At 52.5% G+C, this 26,937-nt stretch overlaps 1 protein-coding gene across 1 annotated transcript; it reads right to left on the bottom strand.

Annotated features, from left to right (window-relative positions):
• Positions 1 to 5,613: 5,613 nt before the first annotated feature.
• Positions 5,614 to 25,561, bottom strand: ING5 (inhibitor of growth family member 5). The gene is made up of 8 exons (XM_007469964.1): positions 25,504 to 25,561; positions 22,070 to 22,141; positions 19,401 to 19,567; positions 17,978 to 18,089; positions 17,719 to 17,812; positions 7,495 to 7,630; positions 7,330 to 7,391; positions 5,614 to 5,773 (listed from the first exon to the last, which is right to left on the bottom strand). The coding sequence occupies exons 1-8, from the start codon at positions 25,538 to 25,540 to the stop codon at positions 5,731 to 5,733; spliced, it is 723 nt and encodes a 240-aa protein (XP_007470026.1). The 5' UTR covers positions 25,541 to 25,561; the 3' UTR covers positions 5,614 to 5,730.
• Between the last annotated feature and the right edge of the window lie 1,376 nt (positions 25,562 to 26,937).

Below are 26,937 nucleotides of genomic sequence, written 5' to 3'. Positions count from 1 at the left end.
CCGTGGACCCCCCGCCAGCCGGTGCCAACGCGGGTCAAGGCCAGCTGACCCCACGTGGAAGCTGGATCAAGCCGCGAACCAGGGCGCAGGTGGCTGGAGGCATCAGGGGCGGGGCCCGGGGCGGGGCCCGGGGCCCCGCCCCTGATGCCTCCAGCCACCTGCGCCCTGGTTCGCGGCTTGATCCAGCTTCCACGTGGGGTCAGCTGGCCTTGACCCGCGTTGGCACCGGCTGGCGGGGGTCCCAGCGCACCCTCCCACCCCTTCCACGAGGACTGGCCCCGGGTGAGAGCGTAACCGCTCACTCCTTCGTCCTACGGGCGGTCCCCAGGGGACTCTGGCTCACCCCCCACTCCTCTGCCCCAGGGACGCCCTGGCCCCCTCTCTGGCAGAAGGGCAGACATCTCTGCAGGTCAGGTACGCACTGCAGGCAGGGCGAACCCGAGGAGCTCGAGAAGCTGCCTGCCCAAGCATTCTTTAGTGATGGGGCCTCAGAGGAGCTGGGCTGGATTGGTGACCCAGCTGCAGGAAGGCCTGAACCACACCAGGAGGGAAGAAGCCTCTCCGGCCTGCTGCCTCCTCCCGCCCCTTCAGGTTTGCACCTGCCCGGTGCTGGGCTGCCGTCTGCAGCTCCAGTGCATCCACCTAAGGGGGACAAAGGGAGGGGGGAAGCTTCCGGGCTGCGGGATGTTCCTCACCCCAGTAGCACGGATGCCAGTTCCCAGCCGCATCACGTTCCCTCAGGGGTGCCCCAGCTCCATGGGGCACCCCTTCCCGGGGCTCCTGAGGCCCGGGGCCACCCAAGTAACACCTGCTCTAGGTGGCCGCCCTCTTCCGAGCTCTGAATCCTAATCAGGCCCCTCCTCCAAGCAGCCAAATCCAGACTCCAACTTCCTCCCCCTACCCTGCCCCCGCACCTCGCCGACTTAGGGATGGCAGCTGCTTCCTCCAATGACTATTACCTCAGTGCTCCCTTTGGCTCTTTCAGCCCTGGAATACCCGCAATTAAATTGTTACAATAACTAACAGGGGTTTCTACTTTGCTGACTAACACAGTCCCTAGTACCCAGAGTAGAGTTCTCTTCCCACCCTCTGGCCCCCACGTGTCCTACCAAGGCATCTCCAGTACGTGTCTGGCTCATCAGTTCCAGAGCTCTTGGTGAGGCAGACAGGAGGGATGCTCTGTGGGATGCTAGGATGACCATCCGTGGCCCGGGGACTGCAGAGAGCGAGTGTGTGTACATGGCCCAAGGCAGGGCCGTGACGGTGTGCTGCCAGCTCGGCCAAGTATCAACAGAACAAAGATTCCGGTGGTCCCTGCATATTGGCACTTGCCAGATCAACAACTACCTGCCACCTGCCAAGAGTGTACGTTCTGCTCTGGTAACCATGCCCTATCAGGAACAGCAGCTGCAGCGGGGGTCTCACCCACCTCTTCAGTAAACCATACTCCTCAAGACCCGCCCACCTCTTCACAGGTAAGTTAATGGGGCGCGGTAGGAACATCACCCCTGACCTTCCCGGCAAGGAGACATCCTGCCTTTGGATTATGCCCTTGCAGGGAGAGGACACTACAGGCCTTCCACCTGGCACTTCCTACCATGACGACCCTCGCTCCACAGGTCAACGTGGCCATCCTGCCAGCCATTATGTCTGTTTCAATGACACACTCAGGCACTGGGAAGATAACCACAGAGGGGCCTGTGGACCCATCCAGACAAACGTTACCTAACCACCTGATTGCCGTGGGCCCTCACTTGGACCAGACCAATGGCATCCTGGACCTCTGGAAATCAGCAACAGTGCAGATTAGCACCCCACCCCCAAAACAAAGAGCTGGTGCCTCCTTTTCCCAGGCAGGCAGCCCTGGTGTGCGTGGGGCAAGATGGTGCAGGGAGAGGAAAGTCACAGGCCTTCCTCCAGAGCCGAAGCCTCCCCTCCAGCCAAGGACCCAAGTCTGTGAACCAGGCTTCATCTGGAAAATGGTTGCCTGGCTATGCTCTCCCAACCCACTGTGACCAGGTTGGGTTTCTGGCCCCTGACTGTTAGCACTTCTCAGGGGAACATCCTAAGAGTTGCTTAGTTCCCACAGGGCCTTGGCGCCCAAGCAGGCCTAGAGGGTGAAACTTCTGTGCCAAAGGAAGCGCCTTAAGCCTCTAGAAAGCAGCCCACAGCACTCTAACCACTTATCTTTCTTGTGAGCTTGGGGACCAACTTGTGACGCCACGACACAGCTGAGGCCTAAGGCTGTCCACCAGGGTGCGGCCGGGGGTCCCGCCCAGGCCCGTGGCAGTGACACACCCGCTCTGGTCCACTGCACGTCCCCTTCAAAATGCCACACAGGACGTACTTCTCATCTCCGGACACGATGAAGTTTTATCGTTTCCCGAAAGGATGCATTCTCAAATGTTTGTTCCAAAAAATACTTTATTCATTAAACAATATATCCATAATCTATAACATGATCCAAAAATACAGATATACATCTTTACATTATTTAATAAAAAGATTTACAATATTATCTTTCCTTTACAAAGAGAACATCAATAGTAATTCCTTGAAAATACAATGTAACATTCATGTTAAAGCTGCATCATTTTGGATGAGATGTGGTATGATGAACACCACAAATACACACTAGGAAGGAACTTCACAGCTCTCCTGAACGAGAACACTTTTCTTAGATGTCCCATTTTAAAATTCCTCTCGACACAGGTAATGAAGACCAACCACTGTTCACTGAAACTGGAGGAAAGCCTGAAACCTTCTACGCCGTGACAAGTGTCCCAGCCCCGCACCAGGGCAGGCCCTGGCTGGGGCCATACGGGGAAGCTGCTCTTCAGACAGCGTTATTGCTCGAAGCGGTCCTCACCAAGGGCTGCCAGCGACGGGTCAGGAGGCAGGACTGACACACAGCCGGCCACTGTCCCCACACACCCCTGCAACTCCCTCACACCCACCCCGTCACTGCTGCCTGGGGCTGCGTCCGGCGTCTGCTGCCCTGGGCAGATGGGAAGCCACCCGGCTCACGTGGCCCTGCCAGCACCAGGTTCACGTCCACCTGCTCGGGGGCCCAGCCTCCAGTGGGGACAGTCACACAGGCCTCGGTGTATGCGTCCCAGCCATGAGCCCCACGAGCTTGGCCACAGGGGCAGGTGGCTCAGTTTAACACCTGCTTTTATTGGTGCAGCACGTGTTCTCCTGCAGGAAAACGAGAGGATGTTTCTCCAACTGCCGACAGATAAGACAGCACTGGAAACAAGGGAACGACTCTGTTTCTCCTCTGCACGAGAAACCTCTTCCCTCACAAGTAAGCCCCACGGCCACAGAGGGCCGGCACTCTCACTCGCTCAGAAATGCTGCGAGGGCCCAGGGCAGCCTCCACCTAGGCAAGGGTCGGGCAGGACTCCAGAGCAGCCTCCAGCATCAGCCCCGGAGCCCGGTGAGCATCCCGATGAAGGCGGTGGGCCTCAGACGACACCACGAGCGGCATGGGCTCCAGCCGACCCCTCGGGCCAGGACTTTCCCGACCACATGGCCACCAAGTGTCTTCTGTCACAGGCAGCACTGGTGTTCGGGGAGGCCAAACTGCTCTGGGGACTCTTTCTACTCTGCTCATGTTTTCTGTTTTCTCCTAAGCTACGTGCATATTATTTTGGTGATATTATTGTAACCAGCAAAAAGTAAACACTAGAAACGTATAAGCACAGAAACTTTAAAAAAAAAAAAAAAGGTCCACACGTGGGATGTTACACTGTGACAAGCAGGATGGTACCATCGGACTTTAAACAAAAGCTTAAGACAGAGAAGTCGGTCATCCTTCCTGGGAAACAACCGTGGCCTCAGGAAACCAGGTGAGAATCCCAACTGAATCAGCCAGCAACCCACATCCACAAACACCATCACTTTCCCGCGATAACAGCGGGTGTGAAGTGTTCACAGATGAAGTGCAAATATTAAATTAGCTTCTAAAGAATCACCACAAGCTTACTGTACTTACCTATCTTCTCCACAAAAACTGGTAAAAGAGTGAAGAAAATTTTTTTTTCCACATTTATTCCCCACAATCCTTAAACACCTGTGTTAACAAAAACCTAAGTTGTTAAATACCAACGCCCCTGGGTTTCCAGCCAATGCTGAGACTGAGGGTGCTGACAGCACTCGTCCGGACACGGCCCCCCTCTTCTCTGGGGCAGCAGAAGGGCATCGGGTCTAGAAAGCCATGTGGCTCCGGGATCCTCCAGGGACAAGCCGCAGCAGTGGCCGACCCCCTACCCCACCCCCGGCCCGAGACTGGACAGGCCACACGTGCTCAACCGCCCTGCCCACGGTCATCTGGGATCAAGTGCCACTCTGTCAGCTCCCTCCAGAAAGGACAGAGTCGGACATGGGGCGTAGGCGAAGCCCCACTGGGAAGCTCAGACGCAGACCCCAGCCAGACCCCGCTTTCAACTGCTGAATATTAACTAACTCTGCAGGGAGTGGCCCCGTCTAGGACACAGCCTCACAGGTTCCCTTCTGCTTTCTTTCCTCTCCTTGGTGAATGTTAGAAAATAGGAGGAGCATCTATAGTAACAAGGCCTCAGGAGGAAGCGGGTGTATCATTCCAGACGGCCTTCCTTATAAAGAAAACAAGGTTCTTCGAAATTGGGAATATCAGCCCCAAGTCTGTCTCACGGACTTCTGGCCTGAACACAGAAGCAGGTTTCCCCTCCGTAAATGCGCGCCGGAGGCTCTCAAGTCCTAGGACACCTGCAGAAGTCACGCTTTCTGGACCATCATGACCCACGGAATCAACACACCAAAGGTACGCAAGCTCCCTCAGCTATTACCAAAGAGACAGTTCAAAGTCGGTTTGGTGAAAGCTGTTTAAAGAGAAAGGACACTCTAGTTTCCTAGCTTCATCCAGAACTGCTATTGTGGCACAAGAAATTCACAAATCACATCACATAATTGTCTCCTCGAATCTAAGCTGCTCATCTGCTGTGCAAATGAACAGGTTTCAAATCAGCCCCTAGCGGCTTGGACTCACTCCATATTCACACAAACCACTATCTTCATGCTACCACGATAATTCATCTTCACAGTAAAAACGCCAGGAATTCCCAGGGAAACAAAACATCAGCCCGTCTGCTGGGCCGTCTCTTATCGTTCACTAATGGAGAGTCGTTTACTCCAGAAAGAAAACCCCTCATGGAGGGAAGTGGGAGTCCAGACGAAAAGGCAGTGCACAGCGAAGCTGAGACCCCTGCCCGCCCCGGGGAGAGCCGGTCCCTCCCAGGCTCATCACCAGGCTCCATATGCACCGCTCTCAGTTGAGGGTCAGAGGCGCCTGCAGTGGTGCCGGGCTCTCGGGGAGCAGCCCCGGGGAAAACACAGACAGATGACCAGGGCTCACACCTCCAGCTGCAAAGTGATGGCAGTGTACCAGGCACACACACCCCTCGAAGTCCTGGGGCCACTCACTGTGACCGCCATGCTTGGGGCCAGGGGTCTGTACGAAAAGTCATGAGAATGGAGTCACTGCGGTAAGTCCCCTAGGGGCACTCCTCTGGGCAACAGGGCTCAGGCGGCTTCTTGTTTGTTTTAGGAAATACCCAGAATTACAACTGGCCATTGAGTTATTAAATATCATTGGAAACAAGGTTGTTTTAAAATGAAGATAAAATATTGCGACGTGAATGAAGGGATGTATTAACGTGCTCTTCGGGTCCCCGGGCGTCTGCCTCTTCCTTATTTCTTCTTCCTCCTTTCCTGAACACACCGTGGACAGAACCTGTGATGAGAAAGGCACAGTGAGGGGCCCTTTGCACGTGGGCGGCCAGACCCCGTCTCCAGGATGGCTGGACGCTGCTGAAATGGCACCAGGACAGAGACCCACAAACGTAGAGAGCACAGCCTTCCCATCGGGGAAAAGCCCCCACGCGGGCCATTCCATCCAGCATGTCTGTTCTAAAGTTGGTGGATAAGATTCGGGTCGGCGAGCAGCATGGTGCTTACACATGGGCATTCCTCTGGATCAAACTCACGGGTCCTCCCTGCACGATGACAGCGCCACTGGGACCAAACTGGAGGCGGGCAGTCGGGCAGGGCCCCTTAACCTGGCAGAGGAGCAGAGCCCTGCCCACCCCACGGGGCTGAGCGGGCCCTGGTGGCCCTGGGTGAGCAGGTTCCAGAGCCAGAGACACAGGGGGCTGCTCTGGGTCCCTCCTGGGCCCTGGCAGCCCCGTAACAGAAGGGAGGCAGCTGATCCCGTGTGATGCAGCTGCCCCGGCCCTGGCCACCAGCACCTTGTCCAGGCCAGCGAGTGAGCCTGGCCCTGCCAGGCCCTGGGGTGGAGGGCAATGCTGCACCAGCGAGCACGGTGTGCAGACTCCCAGACACGGGCTCAGGTCCCAGACCTAGGCGGGAAGCAGCCTGCTCTCTGCCATCTCCCAAGGGAGCCCAGGGAAGCCGGGAGTTAGACAGCGGCGGGCTGGGGCTGCGGAGCCATGGCTTCCCAGCCGGCTCTGCGCGTCCCGCCCTGTTCCCAGCAAGTGGTGGGCAGACCCTCTCCTCCCAGAAGGAAATGATTTTCCAGTGCCTACTCGACTCTTCCACCCAGAAGTCCCACAAACAACTCGAACCCACCACGTCCCAGTCAAACTCAAATCGCCCTCCCCGCCTCCTGTTCCCGGGACTTCGCTTCAGCGCAGGTCAGCAAAACCAGATTTCTATGCACACTAAAGCTGCTGCCGCCCACTGAACACAGGACAGAATAGATGGCGCCATGACCCACGGCACGTCTTCTCGATGGAACGGAAAGCCCGCGGCACTGAGGGTGCCTGGCCTGCACCCGGCCAAGAGCTGGTTAACGTTCTTCGTCTTTCGTCAAAGCTCCCAGGGGAAGAACTCCTCATTCTCTGTTTGCATCTGTAATCATCTCTGCCTCACTCAACAGTCAGAATGGCCGTGGTTTGGGGGAACAGGAAGTGCAGGTCACCCTCGATCAAGGCAGGGGTTGAAGCGCCCACTCTTTGCTCAGTTGAAAGTCACATGTAACTTATAGCTGGCCGTCCATACCCGCGGTCCCTCCACGCCGCAGATCCAACCCACGGGGAATCACGGAGCACGGCAGTACTGACCACTGAAAAATATCCGCATCTAAGCGGTTCAAACCCATGTTGCTCACGGGTCCCTACATCATGCAAATGTAATAAAAGCTGCGACCCCGCATGAGGCGGGTGGGTGTCCCCTGCAGCTCGGCCCCGGGGACCACGACCAGTGGCGGCAGGCAGGCCCCCGGCCCAGCCGCTCACCCAGTTCTCCAGGAAAGCCGGCGCCCATACTGACCATTTTCCTTTGGGCTTCGTGGTCAGGTCCACACAGGCGAAGTGAAACCACTCGATGGGGCACTGCAAGGCGAAGGAGAAGGTGGTCAGCCCCGCGCTCCGGGCGCCACCCGGGCGCCACCCGCCCTGAGGGCGCCGCCCCAGGCCCCAGCGAGGCCCGACTCACGTCCGGGTTGTCACAGCCGATCATCTCCCCGTAGGACACCTGGTGGCACAGGCAGTAGGTGGGCTCGTTCGGGTCCACGGGCATGTCCAGCACATCAGAGGGATGCACCGACAGGATGGTATCGGTGAACTCGGACCTGAGGGGAAACGACAGCGGTGAGTGGGGGGGTAGGGGGACGAGCTTCCCCGGATGGCGCCAGACAAGGCCGTGCACGAAGGCGTGGGAGGGTGTCGGGGGGAGGCGCTCGCCACTCAGCGTCCAGACCAGTCCCGCCGGGGACAGGAACTGTGCCCGGCCCCGGCCCCCCGCCCGACGGGGCCTGCTCCCCGAGCTCCTCCCCAAGCCTGGGTCAGCCCCTCCAGCCTCCCGCGGCCTCTCCCCAGCTGGGGCAGGCACACGCCACCACCACCAGTGGACACCTGGCAACATCCGAGAAGCCACCTGAGCCCATCCAGGCAGCCCAGGTGTCTGAGCAGCCCTGGCTCCACCAGCTCGCTCTGCACCTTCCCCACAAGAAGGGCCACCACCTCACCGCAAGAGCCACAGGCCCCTGCCCCCGTCTCCCTGCCCTGGCCCTAACCCCCAGGAGCCCACCACCACCCACCCAGCTGCCCACTGTCAGCAGGGCCGCCCTCACCTGCCCACGCCAGGGAAGTGGCCTGTCGCCCTGCACTCCCCAGCTGCCCTCTGGGCTCCACCCACAGCCCAGCCAGACCCCTGCACTGTCCACACCGCCCTCCGATCTGCTGCCTGCGGCTCTGCAGCGCACACAGGGAAGGGCTCGTGGAATCGACTCTCATGTGTTTCGTTATTTAAAACAAAAACCGTGAGCTCAGGCTGGTGTAGACAGACAGTTCGTTCCCACCAGTACAGAAAGAAAACCCTCCCCCCCACCCCCACCCCCACCCCCAAAATAAAAAGTACAGGCGCAGATTCAAATGTGTACTTGCTAACCAAACACAGCAAGTCACACGAGGAACACGGCAAAGGGAAAGCTAAGACATGGCGGCCGCCGGGCGATCTGAATATACTGACCGGGGTGAAACGAAGAAAATCTGGTCCCCAAAGGGATTGCACCAGAGTCTAGAAACACGTGCTCCCTGTGCACCAGAGTCTAGAAACACGCTGTGCCTTTGCAACCTGCCTCCCGGCCCAGCGAGGCGCCCCGGCCGCACACCGTCCCTGACACAAGTATGCTCGGTGCCCGTGCAGCTGCCACCCAGGGCCCTCCCTCTGTGTGGTCTCTGCTCTCCGTCTCTGGGAACGTCAAGGAAACGTGTCCCGGCCCCTGTGCTTTCAAACTGCTTCAGGCAGTTGAGCAGGCCTTCGGGCTGGGCCGCTGTGTCACTGCCCGCAGGGTCCTGTCCTGCCGCCAGGGGCCTCCCTCCCAGGCGCCCCCCGGGGAATCAGTGCAAACCCCCGCAGCAGCCACCCACCAGCAGACTCAGGCCTCTCCGCCTCCGGCACAGACCTCGCCTCGTCTGCTCCGTGCGTTCTGCTTGAAGCTCGACCATGCTGCACAGTTCCAGCTGCCGCGCAACCTGCGCCCATCACCCCGGGTTCAAGGGCACTGGCCGGGTGTGTGGCAGTAGGAGAGGCTGCAGGGCTTGTGGGGACCCCCCAGCGAGGACACCCCCAGCCAGAAAGCAGGCCCGGGACCCCGCACCACCGCCCCTCCAGTCTGACCTGGAGGGGGCTCCGGGATGGGAGGGTGGAGGGAAGCGGCCGGGAGGTCACGGGGGCCGAGCCCACGAGGGCCCTTCTTGCTGGCCGAGCCCATCCCTGGGGCAGGCCAGGGCGACCCCTCAGGCAGCAGTGCTGCCCCTTGCTCCGGACCCCGGGACGTGGTGGGCACCCTTCACCAGCCACCCCAGGAAGCCCCACACGCTTCGCCCCCTACGTGCGTCCCAGCTGCTTCAGGACACGCCCCTCAACAGGCACGGCTACTCATCCTCAGGAGGAACGGCCCCCGCATCCGCATGCAGATCCTGCCTGGCTCACGGTCCGTACAGACGGCAAGGACGCACCCGAGGTCTGGCGCTCGCCATTCAGGTGGCCCCGCTGCCTGGCCCCGCAGGGCGACAGTACCTGCCTCTGACCCTGGAACCGCAGCATCACCCCAAGGCAGGCCGTGAAGCCACAGCGCCGGCAGACGGGGGACACTGGCCCGCACCCGGCCTGTGGGTGTCCTGTCCTCTCCAGACACTGCCCCGGCCCTGTCCTGCCCCAACGGCCCCCGGGGACAGGGCGCCCCCGGTCACACAGCAGAGTGGGCCTTCAGGGCGGGCCTCAGCACCCCGGCCACCTCTGTCTGTAAACTGGGGCAGTCACGGCACCGCCGCCCAGCGTGGCCATGGAGAGGAAACGGTTCACGTGGAAGCGCTGGGTCCAGCCTGACTTACCGAGGGCTCTGCCAACGTTGCCACCCCTGACTACCCCTTCTCACCTGCCACTGCTGTGGCCAGCGCTACGAACAGCAGCCAGCGACACACACGCCAGCCCCGTCAGTGAGGGGAAAGCTGCGGACCCGGCCGGCTCCAGCGCATCCGCAGAGACGGGGTGAGACACCCGGGTCATCCCCGAGGTCTGAGCCACGGCCAGGCATGCACCCGTCGGGGAGGCTCCCACTGCACCAGGGAGCCAGGGTCTTGTCCCTCCACGGGGGCTCATGGAGAGGAAGGGACACAGGAGAACACCTGCTCGTCCCCAGAGGAGGCCAGCATGCCTCCGAGCCCTAAGCAGGAAGGAGCAGAAAGGCGCGGAACACTGCTGCCACCACGAGGTGGAAGACAAACCCGACAGACAGTAAGGTCATACTTCAAAGACACTGGACAGCTGTGGAGTGACACAGGCAAGATGCCCTAAGGCTGAGGAAGAGGCAGCAGCCGAGGGAGCAGGCCATCCATCTCCCATGCTCAGCCGAGGCCCGGAGGCCCACTGGGGACCACACCGACTCTGCAGGACCCTGCACACACGGCCATGACCCTACAGTCCACTTACTGACCCTGGGGCCATGCAGAGGCTGCAGAGTGACATCCCTGGTCTCTGAGCAGCCAGCCTCCTCCTCCAGGCCTCTGCAGGAAGGAAAGCCAAGCACCGCCCACAGACAGCCACTGCGGCAGCAAAACAGACACTCTGGCTTCTCCGTCAGGAGCCGGGAGGCCCCCTGCCACCTTCGCCACCCCGCCCCAAGCCTGCTCCGTCTGCCTGGACCAAAGAAGGGCAAGCCATTTTGGGGGAGCACAGGAACTGCCCTCTCCACGTGCCTCCAGGGCCAGACAAGGAGACAAGTACATGACGTGGAAAAGCAGGAGTGGTAACCAGAGGAAAGTGGGCAGACAGAAGCAGATGCAGAGACGACCCAGATGTTAAAATTAGCAGAGAAGGGCTTTAAACACACATTATGAAGAAAACGTAAATAAGAGGGATGCAAATATGGAGACTTTTCAAAAAGGAACTAAAATCCGTAAAAAAGGAATCAAATGGGTGCTCCAGAATGAAGACTACAGTATATGCGGACTTACAGTGGGCCCTTGACCAAGGCGGGCTTGGAGTGCATGAGCCCACTTACACACAGGTTTTCTTCAGTGAGTACACGGACTTCCAACTGCATGGAGGGCTGGTGGCCCCAGCCCCACATTGTTCAAGGGTCACCTGTAACGTTTATGGCCTCATCCATCTGCAACGGACACAGCCTAACTGTTCTCACACAGTCAACAAACATCCCCCATAAGGCAGATGCTTTCAATCACCTCTGACACAGGTCTCACGGCCCAGCATTAAGTGTCCTGCCAGATCTACAAAATTGGCTTCAGTAAGAACACACACAGGTCAATGCATTCCCCAGGATCACCCTGCAGAGCAAACAAGGAGACGCACTATCTAAATGCTCAACAAAGAAGCTCTCACGAGGGTTCACATCTCATCAGCAACATCCAGACTCTGGAGAATGCTACAAGCCAAACAGCGCAGGTCCTTCAAGAAGGAAAATCATGAAGAAAAGAAAGGGATGGAGAAAAACTTACGCATTAAAGAAACTTTACCTAAAAAAAGACCCTGACGAAATAACAGGTACTGAACTGCCCTCCTACTATGAACAAGTAGAAAACTGGACAAGATACCTGAAGTAGGAGTTACCAGACACTACACGGAAGGCAGCACAGGATAGTGATCCTGAGAAGGTAAACAAGCCAGGTGAGACCTATGACCTTCTCAGCTTTCTGCCTGGAGGCACTTGCCACACGCCAGTCCTTAGAGAGGAGCAAAAGCCTGCGTGTCTAGAAGGAGGGAAAAACCAAAGCTCAGGGAGAGTGAGGCTCCTGGAACTTGAGGGCAGGGTGCTGGAAAGGAGGAAGCTAGAGAAAGTGCACTCCGGAAATCTGCAAACAGATCCATTTGAGTTTTTAGCTAAAGATTAAGCTGCCTGTGCACAGAGTGACAATCCACAAGGCCAGGCAGAGAATACCAGGGACCCGTGAGCTGAACAATTCCCAGAGCTCACACGCAGCCTGGGCAACATTCAAGTTCCAACCAGCCAGCATGGAGAGACCTCGTCAAACACCAAATACATTCAGAGGAGAACACAGAAGGGTCACACCTTAGGAGGAGGGTTTAACCAACCCTAGAGTAAAGGCTACTCTAACCTAGGGGTTGGCAAAATACAGCCTGCAGTTGGCTGCCTTTTCTACAAATAAAGTGTTAATGAAACACAGTCACATCATTCATCTACATATTTTCTGTGGATGCTTTCAATATTAAACAGCAGAGTTGAGTGATCACAACAGAGACAATATGGCCTACAAGCCTAAAATATTTACTATCTGGCATATTAAGAAAAAGGTTTTTTTTTAACCAACGTTAAAAATGTGCCTACAGAGGATCAAGCTGCTCCACAGGTGACTAAACTAGTGACAAATTTAAATGAATTTTTAAAATTCAACACCCATTAAACGAAGACAACAAAATCCTGATATTCAACCACATAACAGTGACACTGTCTTAACAACGAGCCAAAACTTACTAGATGGGGGCTTCCCTGGTATTGCAGTTGTTAAGAATCTCCTGCCAATGCAGGGGACACGGATTTGAGCCCTGGTCCGGGAAGATCCCACATGCCGCGAAGCAACTAAGTGCATGCGCCACAATTACTGAGCCTGCGCTCTAGAACCTGCGAGCCACAACTACTGAAGCCCGCATGCCTAGTGCCTATGCTCTGCAACAAGAGAAGCCACCGCAATGAGAAGCCCACGTACCACAACAAAGAGTGGCCCCCGCTCGCAGCAACTAGAGAAAGCCCACGCGCAGCAACAAAGACCCAACGCAGCCAAAAATAAAATAAAATAAATAAATAAGTTTTTAAAAAAATGCTAGATGGACTTCCCCGGTGGTACAGTGGTTAAGAATCTGCCTGCCAATGCAGGGAACACGGCTTCAAGCCCTGGTCCGGGAAGATGCCACATGCTGCAGAGCAACTAAGCCCATGCGCCACAACTACTGAGCCTGCGCACCACAACTACTGAAGCTCGTGTGCCTAGAGCCCATGCTCCGCAACAAGAGAAGCCACCACAATGAGAAGCCCATGCACCACAACAAAGAGTAGCCCCTGCTCGCCGCAACCAGAGAAAGCCCGTGTGCAGCAACGAAGACCCAATGCAGCCAAAAATAAATTAATTAAAAAAAAAAAATTACTACACATGTGGAGGAGGAAAATGTGATTTACAACCAGAGAAAAAGCAGTCAAGAGAAACAGACCTGCCAAACTCATCAAAATGTATGCATTAAATATATACTGTTCTTTGTATATCAGTCATACCTTAATAAAGCGGCTTTAAAACAACAAAAAAAAACCAAACAGACCTGGAAATGACAGAATAAGAAGAGAAAGCTTTTTAAAAAGCTGTTGTAAAATGATATATTCAAAGATATAAAGGAAAATATATGTGTAATAACAGAAATGGCAAGTATAGAAAAAAAGAAACAGAATTTCCTGATAAGAAAATTTCTTAAATCAAAGATTCACTAAAGGAGATTAAGATTAAATTAGACAACAAGGAAGAAAAGACTTGAAGATAAACTATCCAAATGGAAGTGTAGAAAGAAAATTTCTGACAAAATAATAAGCAGAGCCTCAGTGACCTGTAGGAAAATATCAAGCTAACATACATATATGATTGGAGTCCCATAAAAAGGACAAAAGAGAGCAGAAAAAAAAATTTGAAAAACTGGCTGAAAAATTACAAATTTGATGCAAACTATAAACTAACAGTTCCCAGAAGCTCAATGAGCTCCAAACAGAAAATACACAAAAAACACACACGAGGACACATCATAATTAAGTTGTTAAAAATCAAGTTGCTGTGGACTTCCCTGGTGGAGCAGTGGTTGAGAATCTGCCTGCCAATGCAGGGGACATGGGTTCGAGCCCTGGTCCAGGAAGATCCCACATGCCGCAAAGCAACTAAGCCCTGTGCCACAACTACTGAGCCTGCGCTCCAGAGCCTGCGAGCCACAACTACTGAGCCTGTGTGCTGCAACTACTGAAGCCCGTGCACCTAGTGCCCATGCTCAACAAGGGAAGCCACCACAGTAAGAAGCTGCGCACCGCAACGAAGAGCAGCCCCCACTCACCACAACTAGAGAAAGCCTCCATGCAGCAATGAAGACCCAACACAGCCAAAAATAAATAAATAAAACAAATAAATTTTTTTAAAAATCAAGTTGCTACATGGAAACCTCAGAAGCAGCAAAAATAAATAAAGCCACTTATATACAGAAGAACAAACATAAGAATTACCACTAATTTCTCATCAGAATCAATGCAAGATGGAAAACAACAGGACATCTTTAGTGATGAAAGAAAAAATGAAGTCAACCTAAAACATTATATCCAACAAGAATATCCTTCAAAGATGGAAGTGAAATAAAGATATTTTCAAAGAAACAAAAACAGAAAATTCATCACCATCAGCAAACTTGCACTGTCAAAAATGTTAAAGAGGGCTTCACCGGTGGCGCAGTGGTTGAGAGTCCACCTGCCGATGCAGGGGACACGGGTTTGTGCCCCGGTCTGGGAAGATCCCACATGCCGCGGAGCGGCTGGGCCCGTGAGCCATGGCTGCTGAGCCTGCGTGTCCGGAGCCTGTGCTCCACAAAGGGAGAGGCCACAGCAGTGAGAGACCCGTGTACTGCAAAAAAAAAAAAAAAAAAAAAAAATGTTAAAGAAAGTTCTTCAGGCAGAAAAGAAATGATACCAGATGGAAATCTGCATCTACATATAGTGAAGGGCATTAGAAATGGTAAATATATGGACTAACTATAAAACTTTTTCTCATATTTTAAAATGTTTAAGACAAGCCATGACTTAGACCTAAAACAATAACAACAATAGATTCAGAGACTTATGTCATACGTAGAAGTAAAATTTTTGATAACAGCACAAAGGACAGGAGGCAGAAAACAAAAGAAAACTCCTGTAGGCTCTTACATTAAACATGAAATAGTACAATATTATTTGAAATTCTTTATGGTAAGCTAATGAAACAGAGTATACACACTTGAATAGTCCTTAAAATGGAATACTGAAGAAATTCCCTGGTGGTCCAGTGGTTAGGACAGAGCACTTTCACTGTCAGGGACCTGGTTAGATCAGGGAACTAAGATCCCACAAGTCATGCTGCGCAGCCAAAAAACAAACAAACGAAAAACAAAAAATAAATAAATAAATAAAATGAAAACTAAGACTTCTTTGAGATACCACTGACCCCACTTAAAAAAAATGGAATACTGAAAAAATACACGATTAATCCAAAAGAAGACAGGAAAAGGACAGATGGGACAAGGAGACACTAATGGCAAGAGAGTCCATTTAAATCCAACCGCATCACTAATTACATTAAATCTGAATAGTCTAAATAGTGCAACGAAAAGAAGGACATTTTCAGACTAGATAAAAAAGCAACACTCAATTATTTGCTACTTTCAAGAAACTCACTCTAAATACAAAAACACACATGTGGTGAAAGTAAAAGAATGAAAAAGGGAAAAACCACACCATGTAAAAACTCACTGTAAGACACCTGGAATGACTATAGTAATATTAGACAAAACAGACTTCAAAACAAAGAATATTATGAAGGACAACAAAATAAATAATGATAAAGGAGTCAATTATTTTTAAAAAACCTAAATGTGTATGTACCTCCAAATAACAGAGCTTCAAAATATATGAAGCAGAAACTCACAGAGCAGGAGGAGAAATAGATAAATCCATGTCTAGAGTTGGTGATCTCAACACTCTTCTCTCAGTAATTTATACAAGTAAACAGAGTATCTGTCAGGATACATCAAACTTGAACAGTGCTGTCAACCAAGTTATATAATTGACATCTACCCAACAACAGTAAGATGCACATTGCTTTCAAGTATATATGGAACACTCAGAAAAACAGACCATAAACCATAACCCAAAACTTAATCACTTTCAGATAATCTCAATTACAGAAGTTCTCTGATCACAGCAAAATTAGATTAGAAACTGAAGTCAGAAAGTTCCCTGGAAAACCTCAAACGACCTGGAAGCTGAGAAACACACTTCTACATAAGCTACGGGTCAAAGAAAAATCACAAAAGAAAATTTTGAATATTCTGAATGGAATAAAAATAAGAACATAACACATCAAAATTTGTGTGACGCAGCTAAAACAGTAATTGGAAGAAAGTTTATAGCTTTAAACATTTACATTAGAAAAGAAGGGAAGCACGAAAATCATACTAAGCTACTTCTAGCATAAAAAGCTGGAAAAAGAAAAGCAAAGTAAATCCAGGCTAAGTAGGAGGACAGAAAGAATAAAGGATATTAGCAGAAATAAGTGCAATAGAAGACAAACAGTAGAGAAAAAAAATCGATGAAACCAAAAGCTAGTTTTCTGAAAAGATCAAGGCAAAATGAGAGAAGACATAAATCATCAATTTCAGGTCTAAAAGAGTGAGCATCAGCACAGAACCTACAACATCAGAAAAATAATAAAGTAATATTATGAATAACTTGATGTCAATAAATGTGACAACTTATATGAAACAACAAATTCCTTGAAAGGTGTAGATTACCAAAACTGACTCAAGAAGAAATAGAGAGGCTGACTAGTTCTATAACTTTAAAGAAGTTGAATACAGCATCAAACTGTATACTTAAAATGAGCACATCTTATTGTTATGTAAATTATTCCTTAATGAAGTTAATCTAAAAGCTTAAAAAAAAAAGCAACAAGACTAAACTATAGGGTCCAGGAGTGCACTGTGTCAGGGACAAAACTACAAAGAAAGAATGGGAGTGAACACCCTGTCTGTGTGGGTCGTGTGTGTCTGGGGCTGAGGAAGTGGTGATTCTGACAGGGCACAGGGAAGGGCCCCCCAGGGGGCGTTAGTCACCGGCCAGGCAATGACTACAAGGAGGTGACTCTTACAGTAATTCGTTAAGCCACACGTTTGTTGTGTGGTCTTCTGCATCTGTGCATTACTTTACAATACAAAGACACTATTTGGGTTTGTTTTTTTTAAAGATAAAAGTTTAAACACCAGGTTTAAGAACCAAAACTTTTCTTTTGTCGAAAACTAACTCTTCTGAGCTCTCCCCATAACTGTCAGAATCATCTCCACAGAAGCCACTTGGCATTTCAGCATCTCCTGTGAAGCAATGTTACACCATCTTGGAGGGTGAAGCATCACGTTCATAGTCCACGAAGCCATCTTGGCAGGTAGGGGAGCAAGTGAGAGAGTGCTTTGTATGAAATATCCTGGAGTTCAAGCTAAATGACGTGGATATTTAATAAATACAGTCACACAATTTAAAAATGAATGCATCTAAAACACGTATTTATATATAAAATGATCAACAGATGTGTATTCAACTACTAGGAAGTGGCTTAGCTTGAACCGCACCAAACATCACCGTGTCTCTTAAGAGGCAGGGTACGCAGTGGCTAAGAGAATGGGTTCTGGAGTCAGACCGCCTGGCGCACACCCAGGAGCTCTGAAGCCTCAGTCTCCACGACTGCCCACACTGCTCCCTCACGTTGCCGTGAGGACCAACTGACCCGACACGGGCAACGCAGGGAGAGCCGCAGCACACCTGGCACAGGCGAGCACTTCCTCAGCGGTCAGCGGTGTCTCCGTCCAGAGCAAACACCAATGGTGCTGTGCAGTGAAAGAGAGAAAAAAGCGCCTCACCCTCCCTTATGCTTCTTCCTCTTTGGGGTGTCTTCTTCGGAGGTCCTCCTGCCACGACCCCGGGAGCCCCTCTTTTCCTTCTGACCTCGACCTTCTGAAACAATAAAGACCACAACTCTGTTCACAGATTTCACTGAAGCAGGACAAGATCTACCCCAATATGATATTTACCATAATGTTCCTAATACACTTATCAGGCAAAATTCTTCAAAACTCCATAGTTAACAATAACAAAATGAAGAAAAATGAGCAGACTTGCTTTTTAGCCCCCGTCCTCCAGAGCTTTCGAAGTCGCTGCCCTCCATCTTGTCCTTCAGGTCCGCCTCGAAGCGAGCCAGGTCCGCATCAAGCCTCCGGATGTGCTTATCCACCTACACAGAAGGATGCTCACACATTCCGTTCGAAACTCAGAGCAAAACGCCTCAGGGTCACAAATGCTCCTGACGTCAAGCAGAAAGCACTGTCTGGCCCTTAAACAAGGCCTGCTATTTCCAACTTGATGCAAGGGTCTTTTTTCCCCACATTCTGTTCCCCATCAACAGAATAAATCCTACTCAGGGAAAAAACCTTGAAGGCAGGCAACAATGAGAAACAGAGCCATAAGATGCAATGAAGTAAAGGGCTGAGGACCTTGGATACTAGATCCTGACGTAAAATGTGAAGAGCTATAGGTTCGTCAACAGAAAATGACATTTGAAGATGGAGTTCAGGACGGAGCTGGAAGGAAGGACCGCACAGAACAACTGCCCGTGACAGAGGGGATGCTCCTGTAGCTAAAAGGACGTCACGAGATACAGCACAAGCTGGCTGCTGACAGCCGTCCAACACCATCCATCAAGGCCCCCGACTGGAAATGAACCACAGTCCTAAGCTTCATTACACGTCAGAGAGAAAACGGACTGTCTTAAGGACGTTGATCACACCTAACTCCTTGGAAGACAGGCTGATTACTCAAAGGATTTAGCACTTTGGAGCATCAAAGTCCCAAACATAAGCATTAAGGTCTCCTCCTAGAGGATTCTTTCTCAAACACAGCTGATTTCAGGCTTTTAAAGAATCACTGTTTAGGGCTTCCCTGGTGGTGCAGTGGTTGAGAGTCCGCCTGCCGATGCAGGGGACACTGGTTCGTGCCCCGGTCCAGGAAGATCCCACATGCCGTGGAGCGGCTGGGCCCGTGAGCCATGGCCGCTGAGCCTGCGCATCCAGCGCCTGTGCTCCGCAACAGGAGAGGCCACGGCAGTGAGAGGCCCGCGTACCGCAAAAAAAAATAAATTAATTAAAAAAATCACTGTTTTATTGGGGGAGGCAAGGACGGGAGCCTCACTAAACGACCTCACGTGCGTCGCAGAACGGCTTTGTGCCACCTTGCAAACCCCATGAGAAGCGGAAGTGAAAGGAAATTGGACAAAACCAATTCTAGGACTTTACCTAAAGCTGACAAAAACAAGCACTAAAAGTACATATAAATGAACAAGCAAAACGGGCACAGGACACAAGACCACAGAAATGGTCCCAGGATGAGGACTCCTCCAACGTGCACTTTCTCTAGCGGCATGGGTCTATCGAAGCCCGGCCTCCACCTCGACGCCCTGTTTCTGAGCAGCCTCCCCCTTGCTGCGTGAAAGCAAGGAGCGCTTCCGAGGGGGGGGAGGCCCCACCCCCGCCCCCGCCCCGCCCCTCACCATCTCGTAGGTCTGCATGGCCAGCTGCACCTTGTCGTCGCTGTACTCCCTGCACTTGCTGTAGGCGCTCTGGATCCTCTGCAGGTGCTCCACACGCTGACCCGGAGACAGAGTCTTCACCGTGGAGATATACTCTGCAGCCAGGATGTCTATCTCAGCTTTCTTGTCTGATAGAGTAATGGGCGAAAAGCCAGGACATGCTCACCAGACTGGCAACCAATAAAGCCTGGCAACGACAAGTGCCAGCAAAGTGGCTGGCCCAAACTGGCCACAGGTGGCGGGCACAGCCTTCCCAAACACTTTGGATCAGGGAGATAAGCAGACACCCCGACCAGGGCAGTGCACCCACGACAGTCCCAACATATGACGCTGCCCCAGCAAGGGTTCATGGTGCCCTCTTGGACTCTCAAGTTTGAAGAGTCCATTTATTATTGTTTGAATAATAAATGACGTGCTCACCTTACCTATGACCCGGCAGGCTACTCTCGGGTACAAACCCTAAAGATTTAGAGGCCAGGGTACACATGGGAAAACATTCATAACTGCAGATAACAGAAAACAACCCAAACGCCCAATCTACAGTAAAACAGATAAATAAGCTGTGGTCCGTTCACACAACAGAATGCTACCCAGCAACAAAAAAAAACAAACAACATCGGTTAATCCCACAAAAGGTGGCACTGAGCGAGAAAAGCAAGACACAAAGGAAAACACACTGTATGATTCCATTGATGTTAAAGGCAAAGACAGACACCACTCTTAACTCTTTGGTTTAGAGGTGAGAAAACCATTCTTGCAGGTGAAAACTCAGGGTGTACGCCTTGGGGAACAGGGGCCTGCTCATGAGGATCACACAGGCCCCCAGGCACTAGAGGCTCCATTTCTCCATCTGCAGAGAGGTTCTCCGGGTGCTGTTTGCTAAGCAATCTACAAATGTTTATGCTTATTTCTGAATACAAATGCTTTATCTCACCATAAAAGAAATGCCTGCATTCACTAGTCAGGAAGCTGTTCCTTAGTGAAAAACCACAGCTATTCCAAACTTGCAAAACACATGCCCAGCACAATGAGTGAAAAAGTGCCCATACCCAAGCACATCACCATGAAATGTAAAACCTCAGGGATAAAGAGAAAAGCCTAAAAGCTTCTAAACAGGAAAGGGAAAAAAAGATCGCATGTTCAGAGGATGAGAAACCCAAATGACATCAGACTTCTCAACAGCAACACAGAAGCTAGGAGACAATGCAGCAACGCCTGCCACATTCTGGGGGAAATGCCTGTCAATCTAGAATTCTATACCCAGCCAAACCATTCACTGCTGCATTTTCAGACATGCGACGGTATAAGAAATTTACCCTGCCCTGAATTTCTTTCTGGAAAAGCTCCCAGAGAAAAGGCTCCTCTGAAGCAAACGGGCGAATCGAGAAGTAGTATGTCTACAGCCTAGGAGACACGGGGCTCTGTGTGCCGAAGACGAGCAAAGGGAGAGCCGAGGGAGACCTAGGGCAAGGCGTGCGCGGCAGGCCCGGAGACTGTCAGCCCGGACGCGACCGCAGGACAGAGGCTCCAGGAGAGGGGTCTCCATGGAGAGCACACACAGGACTGGCAGGTAACCTGGTGCCGCAGGCACACTAAAAACGAGGAAAACAAAACCAACAAGCAAAGCAATTAAGAACTCCAAGAAAAAGACAGTTACTCCAAATAGGGCATGTGAGCATAGCATATGGTAAACTACCGACACAGCAGCCCAGGAAAGAAACAGCATCACTGGACAGCACAGCATCACCACAGTTCAAATTCTAGTCCATTACACCCAGGAGACGGGGGGAGGGAGCTGTGTGCGCATGAACCAAGCAGGGCACAACTGGAGATGTAAATCTTCACTTTTTGTAATAACTGAATAGATAAAGTCTAAAGCCAAAAGGAAATAAAGAAATAGCAGCAAAAATGAACTGTTTAGAAATAGGGAGTTAAATACCAAAAGATCTAAAAGGACTAACTGTTTAAAATAGGTACACATAGTTTGAAAACAGAAAATCTTTTAAAGGAAAGAAAAGGTTAACAAATATTTTGACTGCAGGAGGGGATGACGATTATAAAGATGTGACATGGAGACGTGTCAGGGACAGGTCAGACACAAGGGACTAAGTTTACTTTAAAGACTCAGCACTAGGGGCTTCCCTCGTGGTGCAGTGGTGAGGAATCCACCTGCCAGTGCAGGGGACAGGGGTTTGAGCCCTGGTCCAGGAAGATCCCACACGCCATGGAGCAACAGAGCCCATGTGCCACAACTACTAAGCCTGCGCTCTAGAGCCTGCAAGCCACAACTACTGAAGCCCGTGTGCCTAGAGCCCGTGCTCCACAACAAGAGAAGCCACCGCAATGAGAAGCCCGCGCACCGCAACGAAGAGCAGCCCCTGCTCTCCATAACTAGAGAGAAGCCCGTGCACAGCAACGAAGACCCAACGCAGCCAAAAATAAATTAAAAAAAAAAGACTCAGCCCTCTCTCTGACACACTACCCAACACCTGCGGCCCAGGCTGGACAGCAGCCCCACTGCCCCAGGTCCCTGGAAGACCAGTGCGCCATCCCCAGGATCCCAGTGCTCCGCTCCTGGACTTGGGGAGCTGCTCCCCATACCCTGGCTGTTCTGAACGGTCTGAACCCACCTTCTGTCCTCTGGTCCAGCTCTCGCATCAGCTGGAAGTTCCTCTGAAGCTCACAGGGTAGGTTCTCGATACCTGAAACACAGACACATGCTTCTCAACAGCAGGACAAAACCCCGCCTTCCAAGCTTCATACTTCAGGGCTACAAACAATAAGCCCAACTCTGGCTTCTGTTTCTGTTAGGGTTTGGAGAGAAGAAGAATCAAGGTATCTTTTTTCAGGAACACGAGCCCAACACTGAAGGCAGTGGGGACTCCAGGCCTCCCCCATTTCACACTGGTGATCGGCTGACGTGCTTCAGAACTTGTCAGAACTCGAGAAGCTAGAGGCGAACAGAGGGCAGAGGGAGGAAGATGCCTGTGCGACTCCCCTACCGCAGACCCCAGGCCACTCCCCCCCTGCAGACGCCCCGCCAGAGAACAAGCCCAACCCCTCTCCTCCCGCTCTACTCTGAACTCAGGGCATGGGGCGGTGCCCACCAGGACTGTGCGGTAGAACTTTATGCCAAGACAGCTTCCCCACACAGCACGCACTGGCCACACGGGGCTACTGAGCACCTGAAATGGGGCCAGTACAACTGAGGGACTGAACTTCTCATTTTACTTGAGTTTATTTAAAATCAAACAGACCGTGCGGGACAGCAGAGGTAAGGACCCTGCCCCACACTGCTCTCCTGTCCGCACGGCCAGGCTTCTGGTCCAGGCCAAGCTCCCCACCTGCCCGCAGCCAGGACGGGCCCCCTCCACAGATGACCGCTCCAAGAGCTCTGATTGTACAAAGCTGCTGCGTAAGCCCCAGTGCTTCCCAGCTCACGCAGAGAGCGGCAAAGACCCACCCATGGCCTCCCCGTGGGCTCCCCTGCTGTCCTACCAGGGCTCTCAAGACAGTGCCACCCCTGCACTCTCAGACCTGCTGGGCTCCTTCGTGACCTTTAAACTTCTGTGAACTTTTAAAAACTCTATCTCTCCCATTTGAGAGCCAGTTCCAGGAAAACAGGGATCATGTCTGCTTTCTTGGCACACAGCAGGTGCTCAGGGAGTGAGCAGGGGCCTCCGTCCACAAGCCTTCACATGGGTGTCCCTCACAGGACAGGAATCGTGTTCCTCAGACCCTCCTCCTGGGGCCCCCTGGGCAGGCACCGGGTCAGGGGAGGGCAAGCCACAGCACCCAGAACAGGCACCTGGGTGTAGGTCTCTCCAGTGACGATGGTGGGGAAGCCCCTCCCTCCACAGTGCTCTCTGGCCCAGGACGCTGTGCTCAGGTTGGGCCATGCCTGGGAGACCCCCTTGGGGAGGGCTGGATCCCCACTGCCTTCCCCGGAGCCGGGGTTCACTCCCTACTCTCAGCAACCTCGGGTGGGGGTCTGGGCGCCCAGGCCCAGATGAGTGAAAATCCCCAGTGCAGCACAGGGCTCCAGAGCTACCAGGCAAAATCCCCACCAGCCCGCATCCCCAGGCTATGCCCCCGCCAGGGCCAGACTGGAGTCGGACCGCAGAGCTCAAACGTGGGATCGCCACTCTCCAGTGAGCGACCTGGACAAGCTACTTAGCCTCTGACGCAGCATCACCCCCGCTGTGAAATGCGGCAAATAACCACCTGCTCAGGAGTCCTCCAGAGGGTGCAACCTGTGGGACGCCTCGGGACGTTGGCCCACTGTGATGACCACTGCCTTGAACACCCTACCCACACGTCTAAGTACCGCCCCCAACCCCCTGCGCAAAGACAGGTGCTCTCAGAGACCCCCTGCGCCATCATGCCTTGCAGATGCACGAACTGAGGCTTGGAAGCGGACTCCCGGGTCACAGCACACGCAGGCACAGAACCCAGAACCCTCAGGCCCTGGGCCCCCCAAACCCGGCCCAGAGTCCCAGGGGACTGAGACTCGACCACCTTAGGGGGTCACCGCGGTGGGGGCGGGTCCGGGAATGGGCGGGACGGGACTCGGGGGCGGGGCCTAGACATAGAGGGCGGGGCCAGGGCGGAGAGGGCGGGGCCGACGACGAAGTTGGCGAGGCCTAGCGAATGAGGGGCGGGGCCCAGCCAAGAAAGACGGGTCCTAGGGAGGAGAGAGTGGGGCCTATGGAGAAAGTGGGCGAGGCTGAGCCTGGGAGGGTGGAGCCGAGCCGCGCTGACCCCGCCCAGCACCCGCCGGCCCCCGCCCCGCCGTGACGCACCTGGAATTGGCGCGGCCGTGACGGCGGGTTAAGATGGAGCATGGCTGGTTAGAGAAACTAAAGATCAGTATGGCTGGAGAGGTGGAGGGTGGGAAGGACCATTGTATCAGATAAGATTGAGTGTAAAAGTCTCCAGTAAGCCAGAGTTCCCCAGTGCCTGCTATACCCCTTGGTGGTCTCAGAGAATCCTAGAATGTCAGAAATGTAAAGAACCTTGGGCTTCATCCAGGCCAATGCTGGAACTTGGCTCCAAGCCTCAGCTCCATTATAAATTAACTGTAAATGTGACCTTGGATCATGGGTTTCTCATCTGAAAAGTGTTGGGGATGCCTAGGCTGGGAGTAGCTCATGTAAGACTTCTCTGAGGAGTTACTTTAGTTAGGACACATGTTAGGCTGCTATTAAAAAAGAGAGACCCCAAAATATAGTGGCTTAAACAAGAAACAATTTTATTTCTCTCTCATGTAAAAGTCCGAGTAGATGATATAGAGTTAACATGGCAGCTCAGTGGTGGTGGAAAGTCAGGCGTCTTCTACCTTGCTGCTCTGCTACCATCAACATATAGCTTCATATGGTCCAAAATGGATGCTCCAGCTCCTGCCATCACATTTGCACCCTTCTTTTAAAGGCATGACCCGGATGTTGCATCAGGATCTTCTGCTCATATCTCATTGGCCAGAAATTAGTCATGTAGCCACACCTAGCTGCAAGAGAGTCTGGGAAATGTAGTCTTTGGCTAGGCAGCCATGTGCCCAAGTAAAAATTCTATTACTGTGTAAGAATGGGAGAAGGAATACTGAAGGGCCACAGAGGGTGACCCAGAGTCTAAAGATAGAGTTGGAGCCAGGGAACCCAGCCAGGTCTCTACAGGATTCTCCTCTTGGCCTTGAGCTGCCCTGGCCTCCTGGAGTTCATCAAGGCCAAACGCCATCCTGCCCCACAATCCTCCCCCATTTCTACCAACTTCAGGAAATACATGCAGCCTGTGGAGGCTTTGGTAGTGTAGGGTTACAGGCATGGAAGGCAGGCCAGCCCTTGCCTGTCCCCACCGTATCACATGGCACACTGATTCTAGGAGGGCTTCTGGCAACCTGGTAGGACAGGCTCAGGAAGAGGTAGGTTTCCACTCCTCACACACGTAGGAGGCTACTCCTTCTGCCCTTGAAGCGGCAGGGGGGGGCCAACTGGGGGGGGGGGGGGGGGCGCGCGGTGGGGGCGGCCCGGCCAGGGCGGTGGGCCTAGGGGGCGCGGGGGGCGCTTACTGTCCAGGTAGTGCTCCAAGTACATGGCGGTCGCCATCTTCGTCCGCGGCCGCGCTCTGGGTCTGCGCGGGCGGTGGCCCCGCGAGAGGCGGAGGCGGGGCCGGCGTGGTCACTATTAATGAGCCCCGCGCGCTGATTGGTCGCCTTCAGGGGCGGGGCGCCGTCTGAACCCGCCCCACGGCTTCCGGTCGGGGCCGCGCGAGGTGTCGCGCGGGAGCTGGGCGGTCCCGGCGGGGCGGGCGGAGCAGGTGTTTGGTCGCGGGGAGGTGGAGCGCGTCCCGACCCCGAGGAGGAGCGGCCTCCGGGGCCCCGCGGACCCAGACTCCTGCGATTCCGGGGGTCGGCGGGGGCAGTCGTCCATCACTGAGAATGCACGTTTAAAGGTACACTCTCCTCCGTGAACTCTTCACTAAACCCCAGGCAGATATTTAAGAGTGGAAACACGTTCATTGTTTTGCCAATTTTATCTTCATTGTAGAAATTCAAACTGTACAGGAATTTACAGTTTCCCAACCTCCCGAAGTTAAAGGACTGTGATTATCTTGCTCACCTTTCAATCTAAATGATAGCAGTTTCGGTGCAACCTTTCTGGCCCCATTTAATGCTTGATGTGAAAATGCACACACGCGCGCTCGCGTACATAATTGCGCACTACCCACCTTTTTATTGTTTTAAGTAGATAAGTGTTTTTATTAATAGACTTTAGAGCAGTTTTTGGTTTTCAGAAAAATCGAGAAGGAAATATAGAGTTCTTATACACCCCCTCCACACATACACACGGTTTCCTTCATTATAAACAGTTTCCATCGGTGGGGTACATTTATTAAAATTGATGAAGCAATACTGATACATTATTATTAACTAAATTCCATGGTTTACATTACGAATCATTCTGTGTTGTACAATTATGTTAAGTATCCACCATTACAGTATCATACAGAATAGCTGCACTGCCCTAAAAATCCTCTGCTTCTATTCATCCCTCTCCCTGCCCCCGAACCCCTGGCAAATACTGATCTTTTCACTGTCTCTAGTTCTGCATTTTCCAGAATGTCATATAGTTGAGATCATACAGTATGTAGCCCTTTCAGATTGGCTTCTTTCACTTAGTAGTAAGCATTTTAAGTTTCCTCCATTCCTTTTCGTGGCTGGATGGCTCATTTCTTCTTAATGCTAAAGAATATTTCATTGTCTATATGTTCCACAATTTATCCATTCACCTATTATTAAGTTACCTATTTTTGGCCATACCGCGCAGCACACGGGATCTTAGTTCCCCACCCAGGGATTGAACCCGTGCCCCCTGCGGTGGAAGCACAGAGTCTTAACCACTGGACCACCAGGGAAGTCCCTCCATTAACCTACTGAAGACATGTTGGTTGCATCCAAGTTTTGTCAATTATGAATAAAGCTGCTATAATCATTCATGTTTTG

Source organism: Lipotes vexillifer, unplaced genomic scaffold, assembly GCF_000442215.2.
Source record: "Lipotes vexillifer unplaced genomic scaffold, Lipotes_vexillifer_v1.1 scaffold988, whole genome shotgun sequence".
In the NCBI taxonomy this organism is placed as follows: Eukaryota; Metazoa; Chordata; class Mammalia; order Artiodactyla; family Lipotidae; genus Lipotes; species Lipotes vexillifer.
The sequence above is the reverse complement of the archived record's forward strand: the minus strand, read 5'-3'. Positions and strand labels throughout refer to the sequence as shown.